At 35.6% G+C, this 20,974-nt stretch overlaps 1 protein-coding gene and 1 pseudogene across 1 annotated transcript; one reads left to right on the top strand and one right to left on the bottom strand.

Moving 5' to 3' along the window:
- Positions 1-1,185: 1,185 nt before the first annotated feature.
- LOC139867254 (protein NRT1/ PTR FAMILY 1.2-like) lies at positions 1,186-9,400 on the top strand (annotated as a pseudogene).
- Positions 9,401-18,093: 8,693 nt separating this feature from the next.
- LOC139867787 (cytochrome c-type biogenesis CcmH-like mitochondrial protein) lies at positions 18,094-18,780 on the bottom strand. Its single transcript, XM_071856140.1, has 3 exons — positions 18,685-18,780; positions 18,408-18,521; positions 18,094-18,303 (listed from the first exon to the last, which is right to left on the bottom strand). The coding sequence occupies exons 1-3, from the start codon at positions 18,778-18,780 to the stop codon at positions 18,094-18,096; spliced, it is 420 nt and encodes a 139-aa protein (XP_071712241.1).
- Positions 18,781-20,974: the final 2,194 nt, after the last annotated feature.

The raw sequence follows: 20,974 nt of genomic DNA on the forward strand, positions 1-20,974 counted from the left end.
GAAATCACATATATATATATATATATATATATATATATATATATATATATATATATATATATATATATATATATATATATATATATATATATATATATATATATATTGTTCGTGAATCTTCGAGAACAGTCAAAGAATAATTGATTACATGAATATAGTTCCAAAACTTTCGTGACTCAACATTACAGACTTTGCTTATCGTGTCGGAAACGTTATAGATTAAGTTTAAATTTGGTCAGAAATTTCCGGATCATCAGACAAAACAACATTATATACAATAAAATGTTATATGCGGCTAGCATAAATTTATTTACATTTAGACAATATTTATTGTTGTATCAAGTGTGCCAGTATGCTGCCTGGTCTATCAGCACAAGATAGACAATATTCTTCAACCAGCACATGATGTGTGCCCTCCACATAAAGACTTCAATTTTTTCGGTACCAACTTATTACGCAAGGTCCCACTTAATGAAATATGTGTGGTGAGCACCCTCAAGTCGATAAAGTTGTTAGTTCTTTTGTTGTGAATTGAGCTCCATCACCCGCTTTCCATTTCCAATTATCTCTAGCTTGCGGGTTAAATTTCACACTCACTATCATTTGTTCCAACCTTTGTAGCTTGTCATTTGCCCGACCACTTGGTTCCCTTGCCCATGCCCATGTACCCACCAGGGGCGGAACATTTAAGGGACCAAAGGGGGTATCCGCCCCCCTCGATTTCGGGAAAAAAAAAATTTACACTAAAAAAAAAAATTTACAAAAAAATAAGGTTTTTTTTTAGTGTTTACCCCCTTTGATTAGTTTCGCCCCCCGAGTCGGGGTCAAGTTCCGCCACTGGTACCCACACTTTTTACTCCGTCTCACGTAAGTCTTTCTTGAATCGAAACGTAGCTACGTATTTATTTTTATTTTTTTTACCAGACATATGATCTGAAACGTATACATGAGGATGTATTTGTATATTTGTATTGCTGGCTTAAAAATACTACGAAGTACGTAACTACCAAACTTTGAATCAAATATATTGTGGGCTTGAAAACAGTAGTTAGCAAATTTTAAAGGAGTATATAGTTCTTTTTGTTGTGACCAAAGGAAATAGGTGGTGTCAAAATAACATTGGCAATCGTGGGATTCGTGGGATCAAATATAATAAACTGCATAAATATCCATCCATATTCCATGTTCCATATTTTTCCTATTTTTCCTTATATTAAATTAAAAACTCAAAACATTAAACAAAAAATCATTATCTTTTTCTACTTTTCCCCTTTTCGGTTACACCCTAAACCTGATTTCATCCGTTGTCACCGCACCACAGCCTTCCACCATACGACGCCGTCGCTGGTCGCCGATAACTCCATTTACCGCCTTCATGTTACTAAACTACCCTCTTTCTTTCTACACACAACCGTTTCCCATCTTTCTTTTTTTCTGACCAAACACTTTCTTAATCGTCATCATGTTCCGACAAGTCGGTTACCCTTTAAATTTCAGGTATGTGCATATGTTTAATCAAACATCAAACGGCCCCCAGTTCAGATATAAGCTTTTTTTTCAGATTTTGATTTTGTTTTTCGTCTATATCTATTTTTTTCAGATCTAAGTTTTTTTCAGGGTATATATCTAGTTTTCGTGTTTTAGTTACATTTTCATGTTTTAATCACGTTTTATTTTTTTTCAGATCTGGGAGTTGGTGGTAGTTACCGATGGTTGTAAAGTTGCCGGAAGTGGCAGTCGATGTTGCTTGGTGGTGGAGTTTTGTAGTAGTAGTCCATAAGAATGTATATCATTAAGTATAAAATTAAAAGTTGTTCATAATTGAGTTTATAGTTTTTCAGATTTGAGTTTAGGTCATGATTTTTTTAGATCCATGTTAATATCATATGTACCTTTGTAGATCTGCTTTAATAGTATGTATTTTTTTACTGTGTGGGTGGTGGTCATTGTGGACGTTGTAGCCGACGGTGACTGATGACGGTGGGTGACGGAAGTAAACGCCAGTGAGGTTTGGTATGGCGGTTTGTAGTTTTTTTTAACTAAAATAGTTACTTTCAGAAATTCAGAGGTTTTTAAAAGATGAAATGACGAAGTTACCTCTACTATGAAGAGTGCTTCTTTAGGATATAAGGATAATAAATAAATGAATTCAAATAATAATGTATATAAATATAAATATAAATATAAATATATAAATATAAATTAAATATAAATTAATAAATATATATACATAAAGTTGGACTTAGAAACACAAAAGCCTTACGACTGCATCTTCTAGGGTTTAAGTTGGACTATTATTGTTGCTATTTTTATACTGTATATAATATAAGTTGAGACCTTAAACCTTAGTTTATTGTTTTTTTTGCAGGTTTATCAAGATTAATCATTTCTTCATCTTCAACTGATTACTGCCGCTTTTAGGGTTAGTTATGATTCAACTATATTCATACAATGTTCATATTAATGCTTAAACCCCTGATGATTCTATGATATCTTTTGTGTATACAAAGTCTTGATCTCGATGGAAACATATTGTCGTTTATTGATATATTATTTATTTATTTATAAAAATTATAATATTATGATCGGTTGAATGCGAAACTTTTAAATTGTGATATTTTTATGTTGCTTTGTCTGCTCATTATATTAATGGGTTTTTTTTTGTGAATTACTGGTACCATTTAAATGGTAACATTTGGATTGAAAGAATATGATTTATTGATGTTTTAGGGCTTTTATTAAATTAAAGTTACTTAAGAGGTGCTAAGTCAAATGCAACTTGAAATTACTAATAAATCGAGCCAATTTCAAATTAATTGCTCTGAATTGGGGTTTAGCTAAACCAAATTTGCAAGTTTGTATTAATATGAATATATTTCAAACCTTGAAATTCTGACCTTTATGCTGTATATTTTAAAAGGTTGAATTGTAATTTGTTGAATTTTTCTTTTTTTTTTAAGCCGGAGGTCCTTACAGAACCAATCTCTCTACCCTGGAGTAGAGAGAAGGATGACTTTCTCTTCTTGTGGGTAGAGAATTTTTTTCTCGACTAGTGGTTAGAGAAACGACTTCTTTTCTAGTCTAGGGTAGGGAAGAATTTTCTACATCTCACCTCCCCCTACTTCGCAAATGAGAGATTGGTTAATGTTGTTGTTGTATATACACCAAATCAACTAGATATGTTGAAATAGGTTATAAGTAGAACACATACATATTTGACATCTGTTTTTGTCATTTTAGGTTGCTCAATTATTTGCAAATGGAAATGCAACAAGAAAGCTTTAAAAGCCTCTCGATTTATATATTTTTGGGATTTTGAGAACTACCCTTTCCCTAATCCACTTCACGAGCCTCATAACGTACATCATAACATCTTAAACATGCTCCGTTTAAATGGCTATCGTGGAAAAGTTTTAAAAATAGAAGCATATGGAGACGTCAAGGTGATAAAAGATAAGTGTCATTATGATATCAACGACGGTGGTCTCCTTTTAAATCATGTACCAAAAAGATGTGATTAGTAAATTCAACTATTATTAGATAATTGAAAGTTATCTAAATTTTACAAATAAAAATTGATTTGGCCGAGTTTTTACATGTTAGACCCGTTTTCCTTCTCATTATTGTTATTATTATTATATTTTAATTTTAATATATATATATATATTTTTTTCTTTTTATGATTTAAGGCATCAAAGAATGTGATGATAAGAAGTTGATTTATGAGATATTAGTATGGGCTTTTGAATGGAAATCACAGAATCGGACAGACCGGGTGAGTTTGTTAATAATAACGGGAGACGGAGATTTCTCTTACTTTCTAAATCACCCATATATAGCCAGACACAAAATAATGATAGCATCTCAGTTCAACATCAGCAAAGTTATGAGTAGCATAGCGAGTATACGTTTTAATTGGTTTGATATGGTAAACCCCTATAAGGGAAAAACCAACCGCAAGTCAAACAAAAACTAAAAGTTCCAATCCACTGATGAAAAAAAAATAGATGAGGTTCTAGCCTGTCTCAAGTTCCATAAACTAGATGATGATGCAAACATCGGAAGCTATCAAATATTGTATGAAGTATTTTGGGAATGATGGGAGATGCCGACGAGTTAATGTACATAAGGTTTCAAATGACGGAGTAAAGAAAGAAAGGATAGTTGATTGCGGTGAAGGTATTTACAGAGGGGCTTTACAACATCTGTTGCCATCCATTTGTCCCATGGAGGATAACCCTAACGTGTGTATGAGCTTCATATATTTGGAAAACTTTAGAAATTTTCCATCATAGGAGGAGGGTTAAAGTTTGTTTACAACATCTGAAAACACTAAACCTTAAATCCCAAACTCTAAACCGGGCTAAATTTTGAAAAAAAACTTCATATAAGACGTACAAAAAAATTTAATCCGATTTAGACTTGGTCTAATATTTTGTTTTCAGATGTTGTAAAAAAACTTTGACCCACATCTGATAATAGAAAATTTTCTAAAGTCTCCCAAATATGACGCTTATACACGTTAGGGTTACCCTAGGGCAAACGGATGGCCACAAATGTTGTAAAAGCCCCTATGTAGATTCCTTCACCACAATCAACTATCTTTTCTTTCTTTACTCCGTTATTTAAACCTTAGGTACATTTACTCGTTGGCGTCTCCCATCAGTCCCAACATATTTCATACAACATTTGATAGCTTCCACTGTTGGTATGATCTTTCTCTAGTTCAAGGAACTTGAGACAGGCTAAAACCTCATCTATTTTTTCTTTTTAGTGTAATCTTTATTGGAACTTTGAGTTTTGTTTGTCTTCCAGTTGGTTTTCCCTTAAAAGGTTTACCGTATTGAACTAATTAAAACGTATACACGCTACGCTACTCATAGCTTCGTTGATATTGGACTAAGATGCTATCATTATGTTGTGTCTGGTGACTGATTTAGAAAGTGAGAAAAATCTCCATCTTCCGTTATTATTAACAAAATTCATCCCGTCTGTCCGATTCTGTGATTTCCATTCATTAGCCCACACTAATATCTCATAAATCAACTTTTTATCAGCGCCTTATTTGATGCCCGAAATCATAAAAAGAAAAAATATTAAAAATAAAATATAATAATAACAATAATGAGGAGGAAAAAAGGTAAAAATTCAGCTAAAGTATCAATTTTTATTTGTAAATTTTTTAGATTATTTTCAATTATCTAATAATAGTTGAATTAACTCGTTACCTCTTTTTTGTACATGATTAGAAAAGAGACCACCGTCGTAAATATCAGAATGTCACTTATCTTTTATTGACGTCTCCATATGCTTCTATTTTTACAACTTCTCCACGATAGCCATTTAAACGGAGCGTGTTTAAGTTGTTACGACGTACTTTACGGGGCTCGTGAAGTGGGTTAGACAAGGGCAGTTCTCAAAATTTCTAGAAAATATAAATTGGGGCGCTTTCAAATTGCATTTGCAAATAATTCAGCAACCTAAAATGACAAAAACATATCAAATATGTATGTGTTGTGTTTTTACATGTCAAATATGTATGTGTTGTGTTTTTAGCCTATTTCAACATATCTAGTTGATTTGGTGTATATCTCAATACCAAATTCATTATGAAAAACTCAACAAATTACAATTCAGCCTTTTAAAGGTCAAAATTTCAAGGTTTTAAATATATTCATATTTAATACAAACTTGCAAATTTGGTTTTAGCTGAACCCCAATTCAGAGCAATTAATTTGAAATTGAATCGGTTTTTCAGTAATTTCAAGCTGCATTCGAAATTATATTTGTAGGGAATGTTCTTGCTATGGTTAACAACAATGTTTCCAGATCTAAAACCACCTCCATCTAATCAATTAACTGAAACATGTAAACAGTCAACACATTCTCAAATTGCTTTCATGATATTTGCATTCATATTCATCTCAATGGGTTCTGGTGGTGAACAGATTGACATCAAAAAATGTCAATAATGAAAGAGCTTTAGAAAGCTTTTTTGGGTGGTATTACGCAGCCGGTGCAATCGGTGTCCTTCGCGTTTATCGGTATTTTTTATATTCAAGATCATGCTGGTTGGAAAGTTGGATTTTGTGTTCCTGCAACTCTTATGCTGTTATGCTTCTTCACTTTATGTGAAAATGGAAGTTAAAAAGCTTATTTACTAGCTTTTTGTAAGTGATTGTTGTTGCTTATAAGAACCGAAAACTACCGTTGCAATCACCAAATGCTGATGGGTGGCTTTATCATAAGGATTCACTTGATGCGTTGCCCACAAATAGACCAAGGTACACCATTTTTGTTTTGATTGTTGTTACTTTATTATAAATAGATTGAAACCCTTAAAGTGAGAAGGTGAATGGGTCGGGCAAGTTGGGTAACGGGTCAAAACAGATACAGTAAATTTTTGGGTACATGTTGTGATGGGTTGGTTTTGACCATTTTGTCCATTTTTTAAATACATAGCTAGCATGTCAAAGGTGATTACAGAATGTTATTTATTATTCTTAATTCACATATAATTAATTTGGAAGGGTCTATATTGAATGAAAATTTGGTGATTTTTGACCCATTTGACCTGCTTACTGTTGAACTAATCCATCCGTTTGACTTGCTTGGTACATGTCAAAATGGGTCGGGTTGGTTTACACCACTTCTGATTCAATTTGTGCAACTTTTGCTATAGTTGGATGCTTTTTAATTGTTTATTAGGTTCTTGAACAAGCTTGCATCATTCATCATTCAGAACCCATTAGATTTGACCTCGGATGGAATTGCATTAGACCCATGGAGTTTATGTACAGTAATACAAATCGAAGAACTAAAAGCACTAATCAGAGTTTTACCAATATGGTCATCATGAATCATGATGCCGATTAAGGTTAGTCAATCTTCGTTTCCCGTAATCCAAGCAAGCACAATGGATGGACATTTAAGGTCAAGTTTCCAAATTCCCGCAGGCTCATTTGCTTTCTTCACAATCGCAGTTTTAGCCCTTTGGGTCATGTTATACGATCGTGTTGTAATCCCGTTAGCGTCACAAAAAAGTGGTAAACCGGTTCATATTGGTGTTAAGTTAAATCGTGTTGTAATCCCGTTAGCGTCACAAAAAAGTGGTAAACCGGTTCATATTGGTGTTAAGTTAAGAATGGGAATTGGGCTACTTATCTCAACAATGGCGGTAGTGGTTTCAGCCATTGTTGAACATGCAAGAAGAAAACAAGCATTTAAACAAGGATTAGTGAATAATCCACAAGTTGTTGTTGCCATGTCAGCAATTTGGTTGGTCCCACAATACTGCTTGCATGGATTAGCCGAAGCCTACCATGAGTTATATCGAGCTGTGCCGAATGTTTTCACTTGGTGAAAAAATTGAAGAACCGAGCACAAAGATTAACGTGTTACTGCAAGCTTATATTTGTCTGCTGGACGTTGAGGGACTTTCGTTGGCTTCTGATTTGGTGTTCATAACTCAGGTGTGTGTGTTTTGTTTTTAGTATAACATTCTTAGTTAAGCTTTCTTTTTTTCCTTGTTTATTCGTTTCCCCTGATGTGATATTTGTACTTGGTATTTACCACTGTTGTAAACAGTAAAAATCCCCATTTAATCCTATCAAGGAATCAGGCCGATCCAATTTTCCAATGGGTGGAAATTGGATATTGCCGTTCAAAGTGGGGAATTTAGTTGGTAGTCAAAATAGGTCAAAGCCAAAAGTTGGTCAACTTTTAAATCTGAATTTTTAAATCAAGAATTAATTCAAGCTTGGTTTATGTTTATGGTTTCCTTGTATATATTATACACACAGCGTTTTTAATCCTTACCGTTTATACAATTCGGCTTGGTTTTCACTGGTTTGGTTTGGATTCGATTCGGCCTTTGGATTAAATGGTGTCAGACCAAATATTATCGAATATCCTTCCCCTTGATACTTCAGGATATAGTTTGTTGATCAAAACTTGACTTTTTTGCAGAGCACGGGGCGTCTATTGCGTGCTCTCTTTTCGAGATCGTGTTGAAAAGAGGGTGGGCCCAATTAGCTGAAAAAGCTTTAAACTAGTGCAAAATTGTGATATAGGTATGTCACTAGGGGCTATATCAAGAGAAACGAATGAAGCAATTGCAATTGCTACGAATAGGATGGACGGAAAATCTAATTCTGGACGGAAAATCTATTCCTCGTATGCTAATTGACCGTTTTGTATAAAATAAAATAAGTTCTAAGTTATAATGGACCGTTTCGTGTAACTAATGTATGATAATATATTTGGTAATTCAATCCAGCACCCAAGCGTTTTAAAAATAATCAGCAAATTTTCAGTAATAGTACGTTTTTTTTGAATAAAATGATTCATGATGTTTATTGTCAAAATCAATCAACCTCTGTCAACCTTGGTCAATGTCAGTTAAACTCGATCAATACTCGATTTCTCTGAAAATGTGTCAAAATTGGTCAAAGTTCGTCAACATCGAGTTCTCCCCGAGTGCCGAGTTCTACCCACACTCTACAAATAACTACTCTCATGTACAACATTTTTTTTGTAAAAATTTAAATCATATGGATAGCCCTTAGGGGGCTATTCATAGAAAAATTCCAATATTTCTAAGTAGCAATAATTTGGGAACTTTTATTACTACCACGACATGTAATTTGTTCATTGTCGGATATTTTTTCATTTTTCTGTTTAAACATGATCTAAAGGGGGCGCCTGATTATTATGTTGGAACGGACTGATCACCCATTTCCGTATATGCGTTAAGGTGGCAAAATGGGTGGGTCGGTCAGGTTGTTTAATGCCTCAAAATGAATAAATATTTATCTGCACATTGTTAATCAGAATATTAAATCTTAGTAGTAAATCCCTAGATAGTGTGTTAAAATTGGTTTATCCTGAAATAATAATTAATAATTTCAGACTTTTGAGGATGCATTGGTGGATGAAGCAATAGCAAGAAACCATAGCACAACAGGGGAAGCCATTGAAGTTGGTAGCGCTGCAGGTGCATATCGAATCATCATAACGCATTTCAGTAAAAGATACCCTAAAATTCCAGTTTTTTGAAGAAAGTCACATGCATTGCTTTTGACATGATGAGTATCAACTTTTCAGATTTACATGTGCTTCCAAGAGTACTTCCATACCTTAAACTGTTGTTTAAGAATAAAATGATTGTTGATGAATCTGACGATGTTGAGGATGCTGTTATTTTAGCTGCTTGAAACACATCGTTATTGAGTACCGATTCTTTTTAAGGCTTTTTTGTTATCTTTTTTGTGAGATTTTGTTATGTGCAGTTGGCCAATTTGTTTGTCTTTCTAGTTTACAATATGATGAGTACAAAACTGAGCCATGAAGCTTGTTTGTTATTATCCCTTGCCTTATTATCAAACTAAATTCTCATTCACTTTGTATCTATGGCTAATAAATTTATGCAATTTGTTATTATAGGTCAGAACTTTGTATTATTTCATGCAAGTATTATAAAAAACTACCATGGTGCCAAACACCTTAAGTTACATAATTCTAAAATTCAAATAAGTCTGCTTTAAATTGAAATTTTGATTCAACTTATTTTTACTTTTATTTTGTATATGAAGATGAAAGAAATATTCACCAGAGTGTGAAAACATAGATATACTTGAAACATAACTAATGTAAAATATATGGATTAGTGTAAAAGAAATCACACATTGATGAGACAAGGGACGATTTCAGACCAAACCATACCTCCTTTTACTCTGTTTCACTGCATTCATTCTGAAAGTTTCTTTTAGAATGACAAACATACAATTTTTTAATTTATTTTCTTGAAAGGCAACAAACATACAATCTAACATGCATACACTGCTCACGGCTTGTATTGTATATGTAATATGTATATATTTATACCCAATGAGTTACATATTTGTATATTACCTAATCCAACCCATGATTATAAGTACTTATTGTTGGGTTTTTATTTGATTTCCAAAATGAGGAACTTATAGCCCAATGTCCAAAGCTCAACAAAATAGGCCCAAGATGCTAATTGACTTAGTCAATCATTCTAGGGCATTTTAAACTTCAAGTGTGCAGCTATTTTGGTCATAAGAGAGATCAGAGATAAGAAAAAGAGTGAGATATTCCATTCCCGTTTTTGAAAATAGCAGGTCAGAACAGAGACGATCCCCGAAGATCTAACCGTTGGATCTTCATAAAATTTAGGCTGTGTCTTCCTGACTTCAGTGCCAAGGTTTTCAACCGTTGAATTCGTCTAAAGAGGTCTGTAGCTCGAGTTATAGCTTCTGGATCAGACTGCAGTTTTTGGGTGAAATCATTCCTCTTTTGTCTTTAATTGTTTCATATACTTGTTGATTGTTGTAGTTCAAGAGTATGATGATGTTGTATACCTCTAGTTGATCTAGAGAAGGATTATTGTATTGCTCTCTTGTTGATGATAGTGGAATTTAAGTGGCTTACGAGTCCCGTGGTTTTTACTCTCGATTTTGAGAGGTTTTCCACGTAAAAAAGTCTCGTGTGTATTGTGTGTGCTTGATTATTGCTTAGCTACTGATTTGGTATTGTTTAGCTACTGATTTGGGTTGGATTTGGTATAGCTTGTTTGTTAGCATCCTCACGGGTTCATACGGGTCGGGAAAGTGTTGGTCAAACGGGTTTGTTTTCGCTTTGTAGATTGTCCGTTGTGACTATTTTTCCATCAAATTGGTATCTAGAGCTTAAGGTTATTTGATTGACATGTGTGAAAGATGGAAGCTAATACAAGTAAAATGATCAGTTAAATGGTTCAAATTATCATGTTTGGAAATGCAAGATGGAGGATCTTCTTTATGTGAAAGATTATTATTTGTCTGTTTTTACTGAGGATAAACCTGAGGAAAAATCTGATGCTCAATGAAAAATTTTGCATAGACAAGTATGTGGGTATATTCGGCAGTGGGTTGATGATAATGTTGTGAATCATATTACTGGGGAGACTGATGCTAAAGCCTTATGGAAAAAGCTTGAGCAGTTATATGAACGAAAGACTGGGAATAACAAGTTGTTCTTAATTAAGCAGATGATGGCTTTGAAGTATCATGATGGGACTCCTATTACAGATCACCTAAATGCATATCAGGGTATTATAAATCAGCTTGCAGGTATGGGTATCAAGTTTGAGGATGAGATTCAGGGTCTCTGGTTACTTGGTACATTACCGGACTCTTGGGAGACTTTTAGGACATCTTTGTCCAACTCTGCACCGAATGGTACTATCACCATGGAATTGGCTAAGGGTAGTATTTTGAATGAAGAGATGAGAAGAAAGTCACAAGGTTCCTCTTCACAGTCAGATATCTTGGTCACAGAAATGCGAGGGAGAAGTCATAGTAGAGGTCAGGGTAAAAGATGCAATCATCGTAGCAGCACACGCAAAGGTAAATTTGCTAATGTTGAGTGTTATAATTGTCATGAAAAGGGGCACACAAAGTGGTATTGTCCAAAGTTAAAGAACGAGAAGAAAAAAGCATACGACAAGAATAAACAAAAGAAAAGTGATGGTGGTGATGATAAGGTTGAAGTTAATGCTATCGCGGATGAGTTCTTTGTTTGTATTGATTATGATATGATCAATCTTACTCATGATGACACGAGTTGGATTGTTAATAGTGGTGCTACATATCATGTTGCAACATGTAGAGACCACTACTCATCTTACACTTCGGGTGACTATGAATTTGCTAGGATGGGTAATGTCGGGTTATTAAAGATCGTTGGTATTGGAGATGTTTGTTTGAAATTTGACACGGGAATGGAGTTAGTTTTGCATAATGTAAAACATGTTTCGGATATGAGACTTAATGTTATTTCAACAGGCATTCTTGATAATGATGGTTATTATAGCAGTTTTGGTAATGGTATTTGAAAACTAACTCTTGGTTCTGATAGTGGGAAGAGGCAAGAAAGACTCAAAATTATACATTACGCGTCCGAAGATCATCCAGAACATTTTCAATGCGGTGGACAATGTTGACTCTACTGATTTGTGGCATAAAAGACTTGGCCACATGAGTGAAAAGGGAATGTCTATCTTGTTAAAGAAGAATGTGTTGTCAGGTGTTAGTGGTATTGATTTGAGTAAGTGTTCTCACTGTTTGGCAGGGAAACAGACCAGAGTTGTGTTTAAGAGTCATTCTTCTTTTCGAATGGAGAACGTACTTGATCTAGTTCATTCGGATGTTTGTGGGCCTATGAAGACTAGAACACTTGGTGGATGTTCCTACTTTGTTACATTCATTGATGATCATTCCAGGAAGGTGTGGGTTTACACCTTAAAGTCAAAAGATCAAGTATTTGAAAAGTTCAAGGAATTTCATGCACTAGTTGAAAGGTAAACAGGGAAGAAACTCAAGTGTATTCGGACTGATAATGGTGGTGAATACATTGACAGATTTGATGCTTATTGTAAGGAGAATGGTATTCGGCATCAAAAGACTCCACCAAAGACACCTCAGTTGAATGGCTTAGCAGAGAGGATAAACAGAACTTTGGTTGAGAGAGTTAGATGTTTGCTTTCACATGCAGGGTTGTCTGATTCCTTTTGGGGTGAGGCTTTAAATACGACAGTTCATATTATTAATCTAACCCCTTGTGTACCTTTGCGTTTTGATGTTCCTAACAGGGTTTGGAGCGGAAAAGATGTTTCTTACCATCATTTACGAGTCTTTGGATGTAAAGCATTTGTTCATGTTTCCAAAGATGAAAGGTTAAAGCTTGATATGAAGACTAAGCCATGTGTATTCCTCGGCTATGGTGAAGATGATTTTGGGTACAGGTTATATGATCCAGTTCAAAAGAAACTTGCACGAAGCCGAGATGTTGTTTTTTCAGAAGATCAAATGTTGAAAGATGTTGAGAAGACAGAGTCAGTTCCTCAACATAATGTCGATCTTGCTGATTTGGATCTGGTTACTCCACAACATGTTGATTCACATGTTGATGATGATGTTCATGATAATGAACATGATACTGATGATAATGATACTCCGGAGCAGGTAGAGATTCTAGTACCAGATATTCCCTCATTTGTCCCACTTAGGCGGTCTACCCGAGATCGTCATCCTTCTGTTAGATATTCTGCTGATGACTATGTACTACTCACTGATGGGGGAGAACCAGAGTGTTATGCAGAAGCTATGAAAGATGAGCATAAGAAAGAGTGGGGTGAAGCCATGCAAGATGAGATGAATTCTTTGCATGAGAACAATACTTATGAGCTGGTGAAGTTACCTAAAGGCAAGAGAGCTTTGAGAAACAAATGGGTATTCAAAGTGAAGACATATGAGCTTACTTCACAACCAAGGTACAAAGCTAGGTTAGTCGTTAAAGGATTTAGCCAGAAAAAGGGTATTAATTTTGATGAGATTTTCTCACCGGTTGTGAAGATGGGATCTATTCGAGTGGTTCTTGGGTTAGCTGCTAGTCTTGATCTTGAGGTTGAACAGATGGATGTCAAGACTGCTTTTCTTCACGGTGATTTGAATAAGGAAATATACATGATGCAACCTGAAGGTTTTCGGGTTAAAGGTAAAGAAAATTATGTTTGTAGACTTCAGAAATGTCTATATGGGTTGAAGCAAGCACCGAGACAGTGGTATAAGAAGTTTGAGTCGGTTATAGGAAATCAAGGCTACCGAAAGACAACTTCAGATCATTGTGTTTTCTTTTAGAGGTTTTGGTGATGATGATTTCATGTAAGACCTGGATTCTGATTCTGGCTGGTCGCGCGCCGCGCCAATGGTCGCTGGCAGACTCCTTTGGTTATTTTAAGAGTTTTAAAAGGGCATTTTGGTCTTTTCGCGTTTGAGCCAGATTTGAGGACTTAACCTCATCCACCCATTTCATTTCCCTATTTCTTTTTCCTTTTCTTTCCATTTTCTCTCAACAAACTCAAACACCCATTTGATTCAAAGGGATTTTTGGAAAGGAAGAAGCGGGTTTTGATCTTTGGCGTAGTAGACAAGTTTGTTCTCCTCGTTCTTGGCTACACGGTGATACTAGTGGTAAGCTCTAACTTCGAATTTCATTTTCGTGTTCATCATTCAATTTTGGGGCTTTTGATTGTATGATTCATAAATGGAACCCATTTAGTTGTTAATTGAAGATTAACACCAAGATTCGGGTTTATAAGTGTTAAAGGCGGGTTTTGGGTTGGTTAATGATTTAACCATGATTAAGACTTGTAAATGGTGTATAATCACTAGTATTAGTGATTATTGATGATTTGGAGACCTTTAGGGTTCTTGTGGTTGACTAATTTTGACTAGAGTCAAAATTAGGGTTTGTTGATGATTATGACCCGAATGTCCATTCGATGAGGTTTATAAACTTAAAATGGATTTAGTTGAAGTATAAAACAAAGTTAAATATGTTTTGGTGTCAAAACTTGCAAATGGTGAGATTTTGACTTTATGGGTCAAAATTAGGGTTTATGGGCGATTTTGAGAACAATAAGTGTTTAACACTTGCGATTGAGTTTAACTGGCATATTAGGACCATTATCACTTTTGTTAGTGATTATTGGTTAGTTTGGGCACGGTTTATGCTTGGAAGTGCAATTGGGTCGAAATTGCACTAAGTGTCGAATTGGGTTGGTTTGTAAATCCATCCTAATTGTGTAGTGGTATTTATGATTATGGAATAGGTGCTTTCCATTGACGAGTTGTGGATTATTTGGAAGCGTTTCATCAAGGCGACAAGGTGAGTGTTAATATCCTATGTGCATATGTATGTGTAGGATGGGTGCGGGTCGGGCGAAGTGGTTCTCAGTTATAGAGCTCACTTCACATATAGGTGGTTTTGATGGATTTGTGTATAGGTCCAATTGGCACGGTTATGCGTTTTGGTTGACCTCCTTATGGTGAGGCGTACACTTGTGTGTACGTTATCACATGTATTGTGATGTGGTTTTGGATAACCCCGATGTGGTGGACTTTATAATCCCGTGACCGTGGGTTTTGTTATTGAAGAAGTGAATCGCGTGTAGTTCGGATTCACGATGACTCGTGTAGTTCGGTCATCTTATTGAAGTAGTAATCTCGTGTGGTTTCAGATTACTAAGGCTCGTGTAGTTCGGCCAACCTCGATGTTGTCTTGTTGAAGATAGTAATCTCGTGTGGTTTCGGATTACTAAGGCTCGTGTAGTTCGGCCAATCTTCATTGTGGTGTTTGGTATTTCGGTAATGGGTTAATGGGTTAACCTTATTCGTATATATATTGTTATATATAGATTGTTGTATTGTTGTGATGTAGCTAACCCTCCGGGTGTAGCTTGTTGGTGTTGTTCACATCGTCGTTGGTGACTTACTTTATGGTTGTTGTTATTAGCTTGTTGCTTAGTGATTATACGGTATGCTTAGCTTAGCTTGCCTTTATGCTTGGATGCTCCGGTATGCGGTATTTGATTATTTGTGTGGCGTGTCCATTTTATGCATATATATGTATGTAGTATGTTATCACTCACTAAGCATTAGCTTACCCTCTCGTTGTTGACTTTTTATAGATTGCATGGATGCGGTGGCTCGGGTAAGCGGGGACTAGTGGACTTGCGTAGTTACTTTAGAAGGCTCGCTTTTGGATTGATTAGGATTGGGTAGCGTATCCCCAATCGCCATGCTCGGCTTTGTTTTGTATTAAAAGTCTTGTGGTCGAAAACTTGTATTTGTACTTAAAGGGGTAATTTGGGCATATGTGGGCCCGGTGTCGTAAAACCCTTTTTATAAATGGAACGTGTTAGTTTTACATATTTGAACATGTGGTTAAAAGCGTTTTGTCTAATTAGGTCGGGAAGTGGCCAATCTTTTTTGCATTTCAAACTTTTTGGGACATACCAGTTTGGCGCGCCGCGCGGCCTTATGGCGCGCCGCGCCAGTTGCTAAACGAACAATTTTTTTTATTTTGGTATTTTAAGTGGATTGTTCGTGGTTTGGTTTGGGTTGTTACAAGTGGTATCCGAGCATGGTCTAAGGGATTTAGGTGACTTGAGATAGGTGCCTAGACTTAGACTTTTATGTGTGCTTAATTGTTGCGGGACTTGTAGGATTACGGGTCGTAATAGGTTATAGTTAGTGCCTTGTTTGTAGGTGGACTAACGTTTATATTAGTAATGCGGATATTATTAATATATTAATTGTATTGTGATGATAATTCTCGCGTGTGTTTATATCGCGTAGAATTTCGTTTGTGTTTGTTTATAGCATCGAGCGAGATGGTCGTTGTACTAACAAGTCGATACGGCGTGTGTGCGTAATAAGGACTTGCAAACCTTATTACGGGTACAAATCGTGTCTAGCAAGTGATGTACGACGAGTGTTTAGCAAGATGGGGGCGGTATTGTGTGTGTGCTTTATACGTTCGTGGTCTAATCGCTTTGCATTCCTTAGATAGAGATTGCCCTACTTCAAAGGAGGATGTTGAGGAGATGGAAAAAGTTCCATATGTTTCAGCGGTTGGTAGCTTGATGTATGCTATGGTGTGTACTAGGCCTGATATAGCTCATGCGGTAGGTGTTGTTAGTCGGTTTATGTCAAATACGGGTAAGAAGCATTGGAAAGCAGTTAAATGGATTATGAGATACTTACGAGGTACTTCAAAGTTGGGTATCACATTTAGAAATGGAGAGCCGATGCTTGTTGGTTATACAGACTCATATATGGCAGGAAACAAAGATAACATGAAATCCACTTCTGGATATTTGATGACTTTCGCAGGGGGAGCAGTTTCATTGCAATCAAGGTTACAAAAGTGTGTTGCATTGTCTACAACGGAGGCTGAGTATATGGCAGCAACAGAAGCGTGCAAAGAAATATTGTTGATGAAAATGTTTCTACAAGACATTGGGTTTAAGCAATCACGATATGTGGTTCTTTGTGATAATGAGAGTGCGATTCATTTGGCTAGGAATTCTATGTATCATAAGCGAAAAAAACATATAGATGTGCGGTATCATTGGATTAGAGAACGTCTTGAAGATGGTTCGTTTGAACTTGATAAAGTTCATACCGATGATAATGGTTTCGACATGTTCACAAAGGCTTTAGCAAGTGAGAAGCTTAAGGTATGTTGCTCGATCGCTGGGATGGCGATCCATTCCTCATAATTGAAAAGGGGGAGAATTGTTGGGTTTTTATTTGGTTTCCAAAATGAGGAATTTATAGCCCAATGTCCAAAGCCCAACAAAATAGGCCCAAGATGCTAATTGACTTAGTCAATCATTCTAGGGTATTTTAAACTCAAGTGTGCAGCTATTTTGGTCATAAGAGAGATCAGAGAGATCAAGAAAAAGAGTGAGATATTCCATTTCCGTTTTTGAAAATAGCAGGTTAGAACAGAGACGATCCCCCGGAGATCTAACCGTTGGATCTTCATTAAATTTGGGCTGTGTCTTCCTGACATCAGTGCCAAGGTTTTCAACCGTTGAATTCGTCTAAAGAGGTCTGTAGCTCGAGTTATAGCTTCTGGATCAGACTGCAGTTTTTGGGTGAAATCATTCCTCTTTTGTCTTTAATTGTTTCATATACTTGTTGATTGTTGTAGTTCAAGAGAATGATGATATTGTATACCTCTAGTTTATCTAGAGAAGGATTATTGTATTGCTCTCTTGTTGATGATAGTGGAATTTAAGTGGCTTACGAGTCCCGTGGTTTTTACTCTCGATTTTGAGAGGTTTTCCACGTAAAAAAGTCTTGTGTGTATTGTGTGTGCTTGATTATTGCTTAGCTACTGATTTGCTAATGATTTGGTATTGTTTAGCTACTAATTTGGGTTGGATTTGGTATAACTTATTTGTTAGCATCCTCACGGGTTCATATGGGTCGGGAAAGTGTTGGTCAAACGGGTTTGTTTCCGCTTTGTAGATTGTCCGTTGTGACTATTTTCCCATCACTTATAACCATACTTATCCAGATGAGGTGGTTTATAATCAAATTTTAAGTACTCAAATAGGCAGTTACAATAACACAAACCCGAACAAATACATCAAACTCACTTTAGATGAGATACAAAATAATCAACAAGATCGTTCCACAAATAGATTAATATATCATTCATGTGCAATAATTCTTATTCTTTTTGAAACCACTGTTTCCACCATGGGAATGAAGGAAGAATTCCTTGAGACGGGGGAGGTGTAAGGATCTCGATCATAGTTTCCTTTTCTTTACGAGTTAAAGGAACACGTCTCATAAGATTCAACGCCAGTAAGTGGACATTAGTCCTTTGCCTGTGTCTGCCATATGCCCATATTCCTCCAGCGGTCGCAGCAATCAGAAGCTGTTAAGAAAATCACAAATACTAATAGTTAAAACAAAAATCATTAATAATATAGATTAATGAAATGTAGCTTTGAATGCGAGATTAAACTGACCGGTGACAACCACAAGCCTGCAAATCGAACTTTGGAGTGTAAAGTATTGTCTCCCCATATTCCTCTCCAACTTCTTATAGATATCTTTGTCACTTTTGCCAGATCTTATTTCACCACGAATAAGCTACAATAGAAGGTAAAGATAATGAGTCTGTAAGCATGTATTTGTAATATCAATTTAGTGTAATTCTAATTACGAGCCTGTTAATATTATACACGCACATTATAATTAGAATTTTGATTATGAAACCATCTAAGGGTTAACACCATCTAAGGGTTGGTAAAACTTCTTTTGATAGAGCATATCTTCCATTTGCATCTTCCAAAAAACTAAAGTCGGTTCCATCAAACCGATCGATCTTCACATCACTCTTTTCCGCCATTGTTCCCGAATACTCGTAAACCCGAGAGCTCTTGATACCACTTGTTAGGAAACCCGACTAGGTGAGCCCAAACAAGACTAGATAACCCCAAGTTATCAACCCACTTCCAACAAACGAAAAATATAGTGATAATCGTAAAACTAGCAAGAATGATAAAAACACGGGAATTTAACGTGGTTATATGCAATGACTTATGATTGCTTTAGTCCACGACCAACCAAAGAGTGTTCTATATTGATTATTTTCAAGGTGGTGAGTATTACAATGAGTTACTAAGGCCTATTTATAGGAAACTAAGAAAACTCCATGAAAGCTTCAACTTGATCTTCATGATTACAACAAGGAATCAACATGGACAACTAGCATGCCTTTACACCCATACAATGGCATGATCACAACCACCTTTGATGGTGTAAAGCAGCCCAACATGCACCTAAAGTGCAACTCGTGTCCATCAAGATCGGATCCCATGTGCAAAACGTGATCCACTTGCTGCCAGACCAGGGATGTGCCGCATCCCCTCATGATGCGCCGCATCGTGTGCCAAAAATGCGCCATATCACTTAAACATGCCTCATCACAAACTCTCGGTCAAAAGTACTGCATGGATGCGCCGCATCCTTGAGTGATGCGCCGCATCTCCCCTGGAACTCTCAGAATTCAGGTTTCACACTTTAACTCACCCTTTTGTGGCGCTTTTTCCAACTTTGTTTAAATGTCTCCACACCTCAACACTTAACACAATGATGTGGGTGGGAACTTTAATGGGTTTAGTGGTATGAAGATGGGAAGTGAGGACGAGTCAAGTGTGAAGACTAATTTGTGATCAGATATGTAGTTATGGTAATGGTTGTTGTAATCGTTTTACATTAGATAGTATAGGCGAATGCAATAGGAATTGTTGTTGTAGGAATTTTACTGTAATTAGATTAAAAAAAAAAGTGATGGGTGATCATGTAAAACGTCTGAGGAATTCAACAAAAATAATCTCTTTGAGTACATATAATATCAACATGTACATATATTTTGATGATATAAATTTTTACGGGGTAGCATTCAACATTTCTTCTCCTATTTAGCAATGAAAGATAAAGATTATATATACTTAAAAACTATATTATCAGTGTTAATGTTCAAAAATAGAATAGAAATCTACACTTGAAAGATTAAGGTAGCAAGACTTTGTTGCTAAGATTAAAATAGCAAGACTTTGTTGCTAAGTAGATTAGAATAAATAATGAAAGTGTAGAATATAAATAACTAGAAGATTGAGTGTATTATTTGAAGATTTGTTATCTTATACAACTCTTGATTACAACTCCTATTTATAGGCTACAAAAAACTAACTTTCTTAACCTCTAAGAAAACTTAAGAGGTAAGTATCACGAATATCGATAATTACTTAACAACTAAGGATACTAAAATATCTATGTATCCTTAATGGATAAGAATACTTAATGGATAAGAATCCTTAATGGATAAGAATACTTAATGGCTAAGTATCCTTAATGGATAAGAATCCTTAATGGATAAGAATACTTAATGGTTAAGTATCCTTAATGGATAAGAATCCTTAATTGTTAAGTATCCTTAATGGTTAAGAATACTTAATAGCTAAGAATACTTAATAGTTAAGTTTTCTTAGTAACTAAGTTTTCTTAATAACTAAGTTTTCTTAGTAACTAAGTTTACATAACATAAGATTAATGTCTAATAACAAGCTTAGATACGCTAACACTCCTCCTTAAGATTGTTGTTAGACATCATAAGTCGAGTCTTCAATTGATCTAGCTTCATTTCCGTAAGAGATTTGTAAGCATATTTGCCAATTGATCATCGGAGGTGCAATATTTCAGATTGACTTCTCTATTCTTCTCGGCTTCTCGAATAACATGATATTTAACATTGATGTGTTTTGTTCTTCCGTGTTGCACCGGATTCTCTGCTATAGCAATAGCAGACTTGTTATCACAATAGATTACTGTTGGACATTCTTGAGTTAGATCCAAGTCGGACAGCACATTTCTCATCCAAACAGCATGATTAAGAGCATATGCGATTGCTATATATTCTGCCTCTACAGTAGATTGTGCGACAATTCTTTGCTTCTTTGAGTTCCAGTAAAATGCACTTGAACTCCTCCTAAAATTATGATTCATCAAATGAGCGTCGATCTCAGAATACCACGCCTTTG

This window comes from Rutidosis leptorrhynchoides, chromosome 9, assembly GCF_046630445.1.
Source record: "Rutidosis leptorrhynchoides isolate AG116_Rl617_1_P2 chromosome 9, CSIRO_AGI_Rlap_v1, whole genome shotgun sequence".
NCBI lineage: Eukaryota > Viridiplantae > Streptophyta > Magnoliopsida > Asterales > Asteraceae > Rutidosis > Rutidosis leptorrhynchoides.

What these genes read in the sequence shown, in the direction of transcription:
- LOC139867787 (XM_071856140.1), bottom strand. Translation starts at nt 18,780, where the DNA reads ATGGCGGAAAAGAGTGATGTGAAGATCGATCGGTTTGATGGAACCGAC. An exon ending in GATATGCTCTATCAAAAGAA is followed by an intron (nt 18,522 to 18,684) that starts GTTTTACCAACC and finishes CTTCTATTGTAG; the next exon opens with CTTATTCGTGGTGAAATAAG. An exon ending in GTTCGATTTGCAGGCTTGTG is followed by an intron (nt 18,304 to 18,407) that starts GTTGTCACCGGT and finishes TTTTCTTAACAG; the next exon opens with CTTCTGATTGCTGCGACCGC.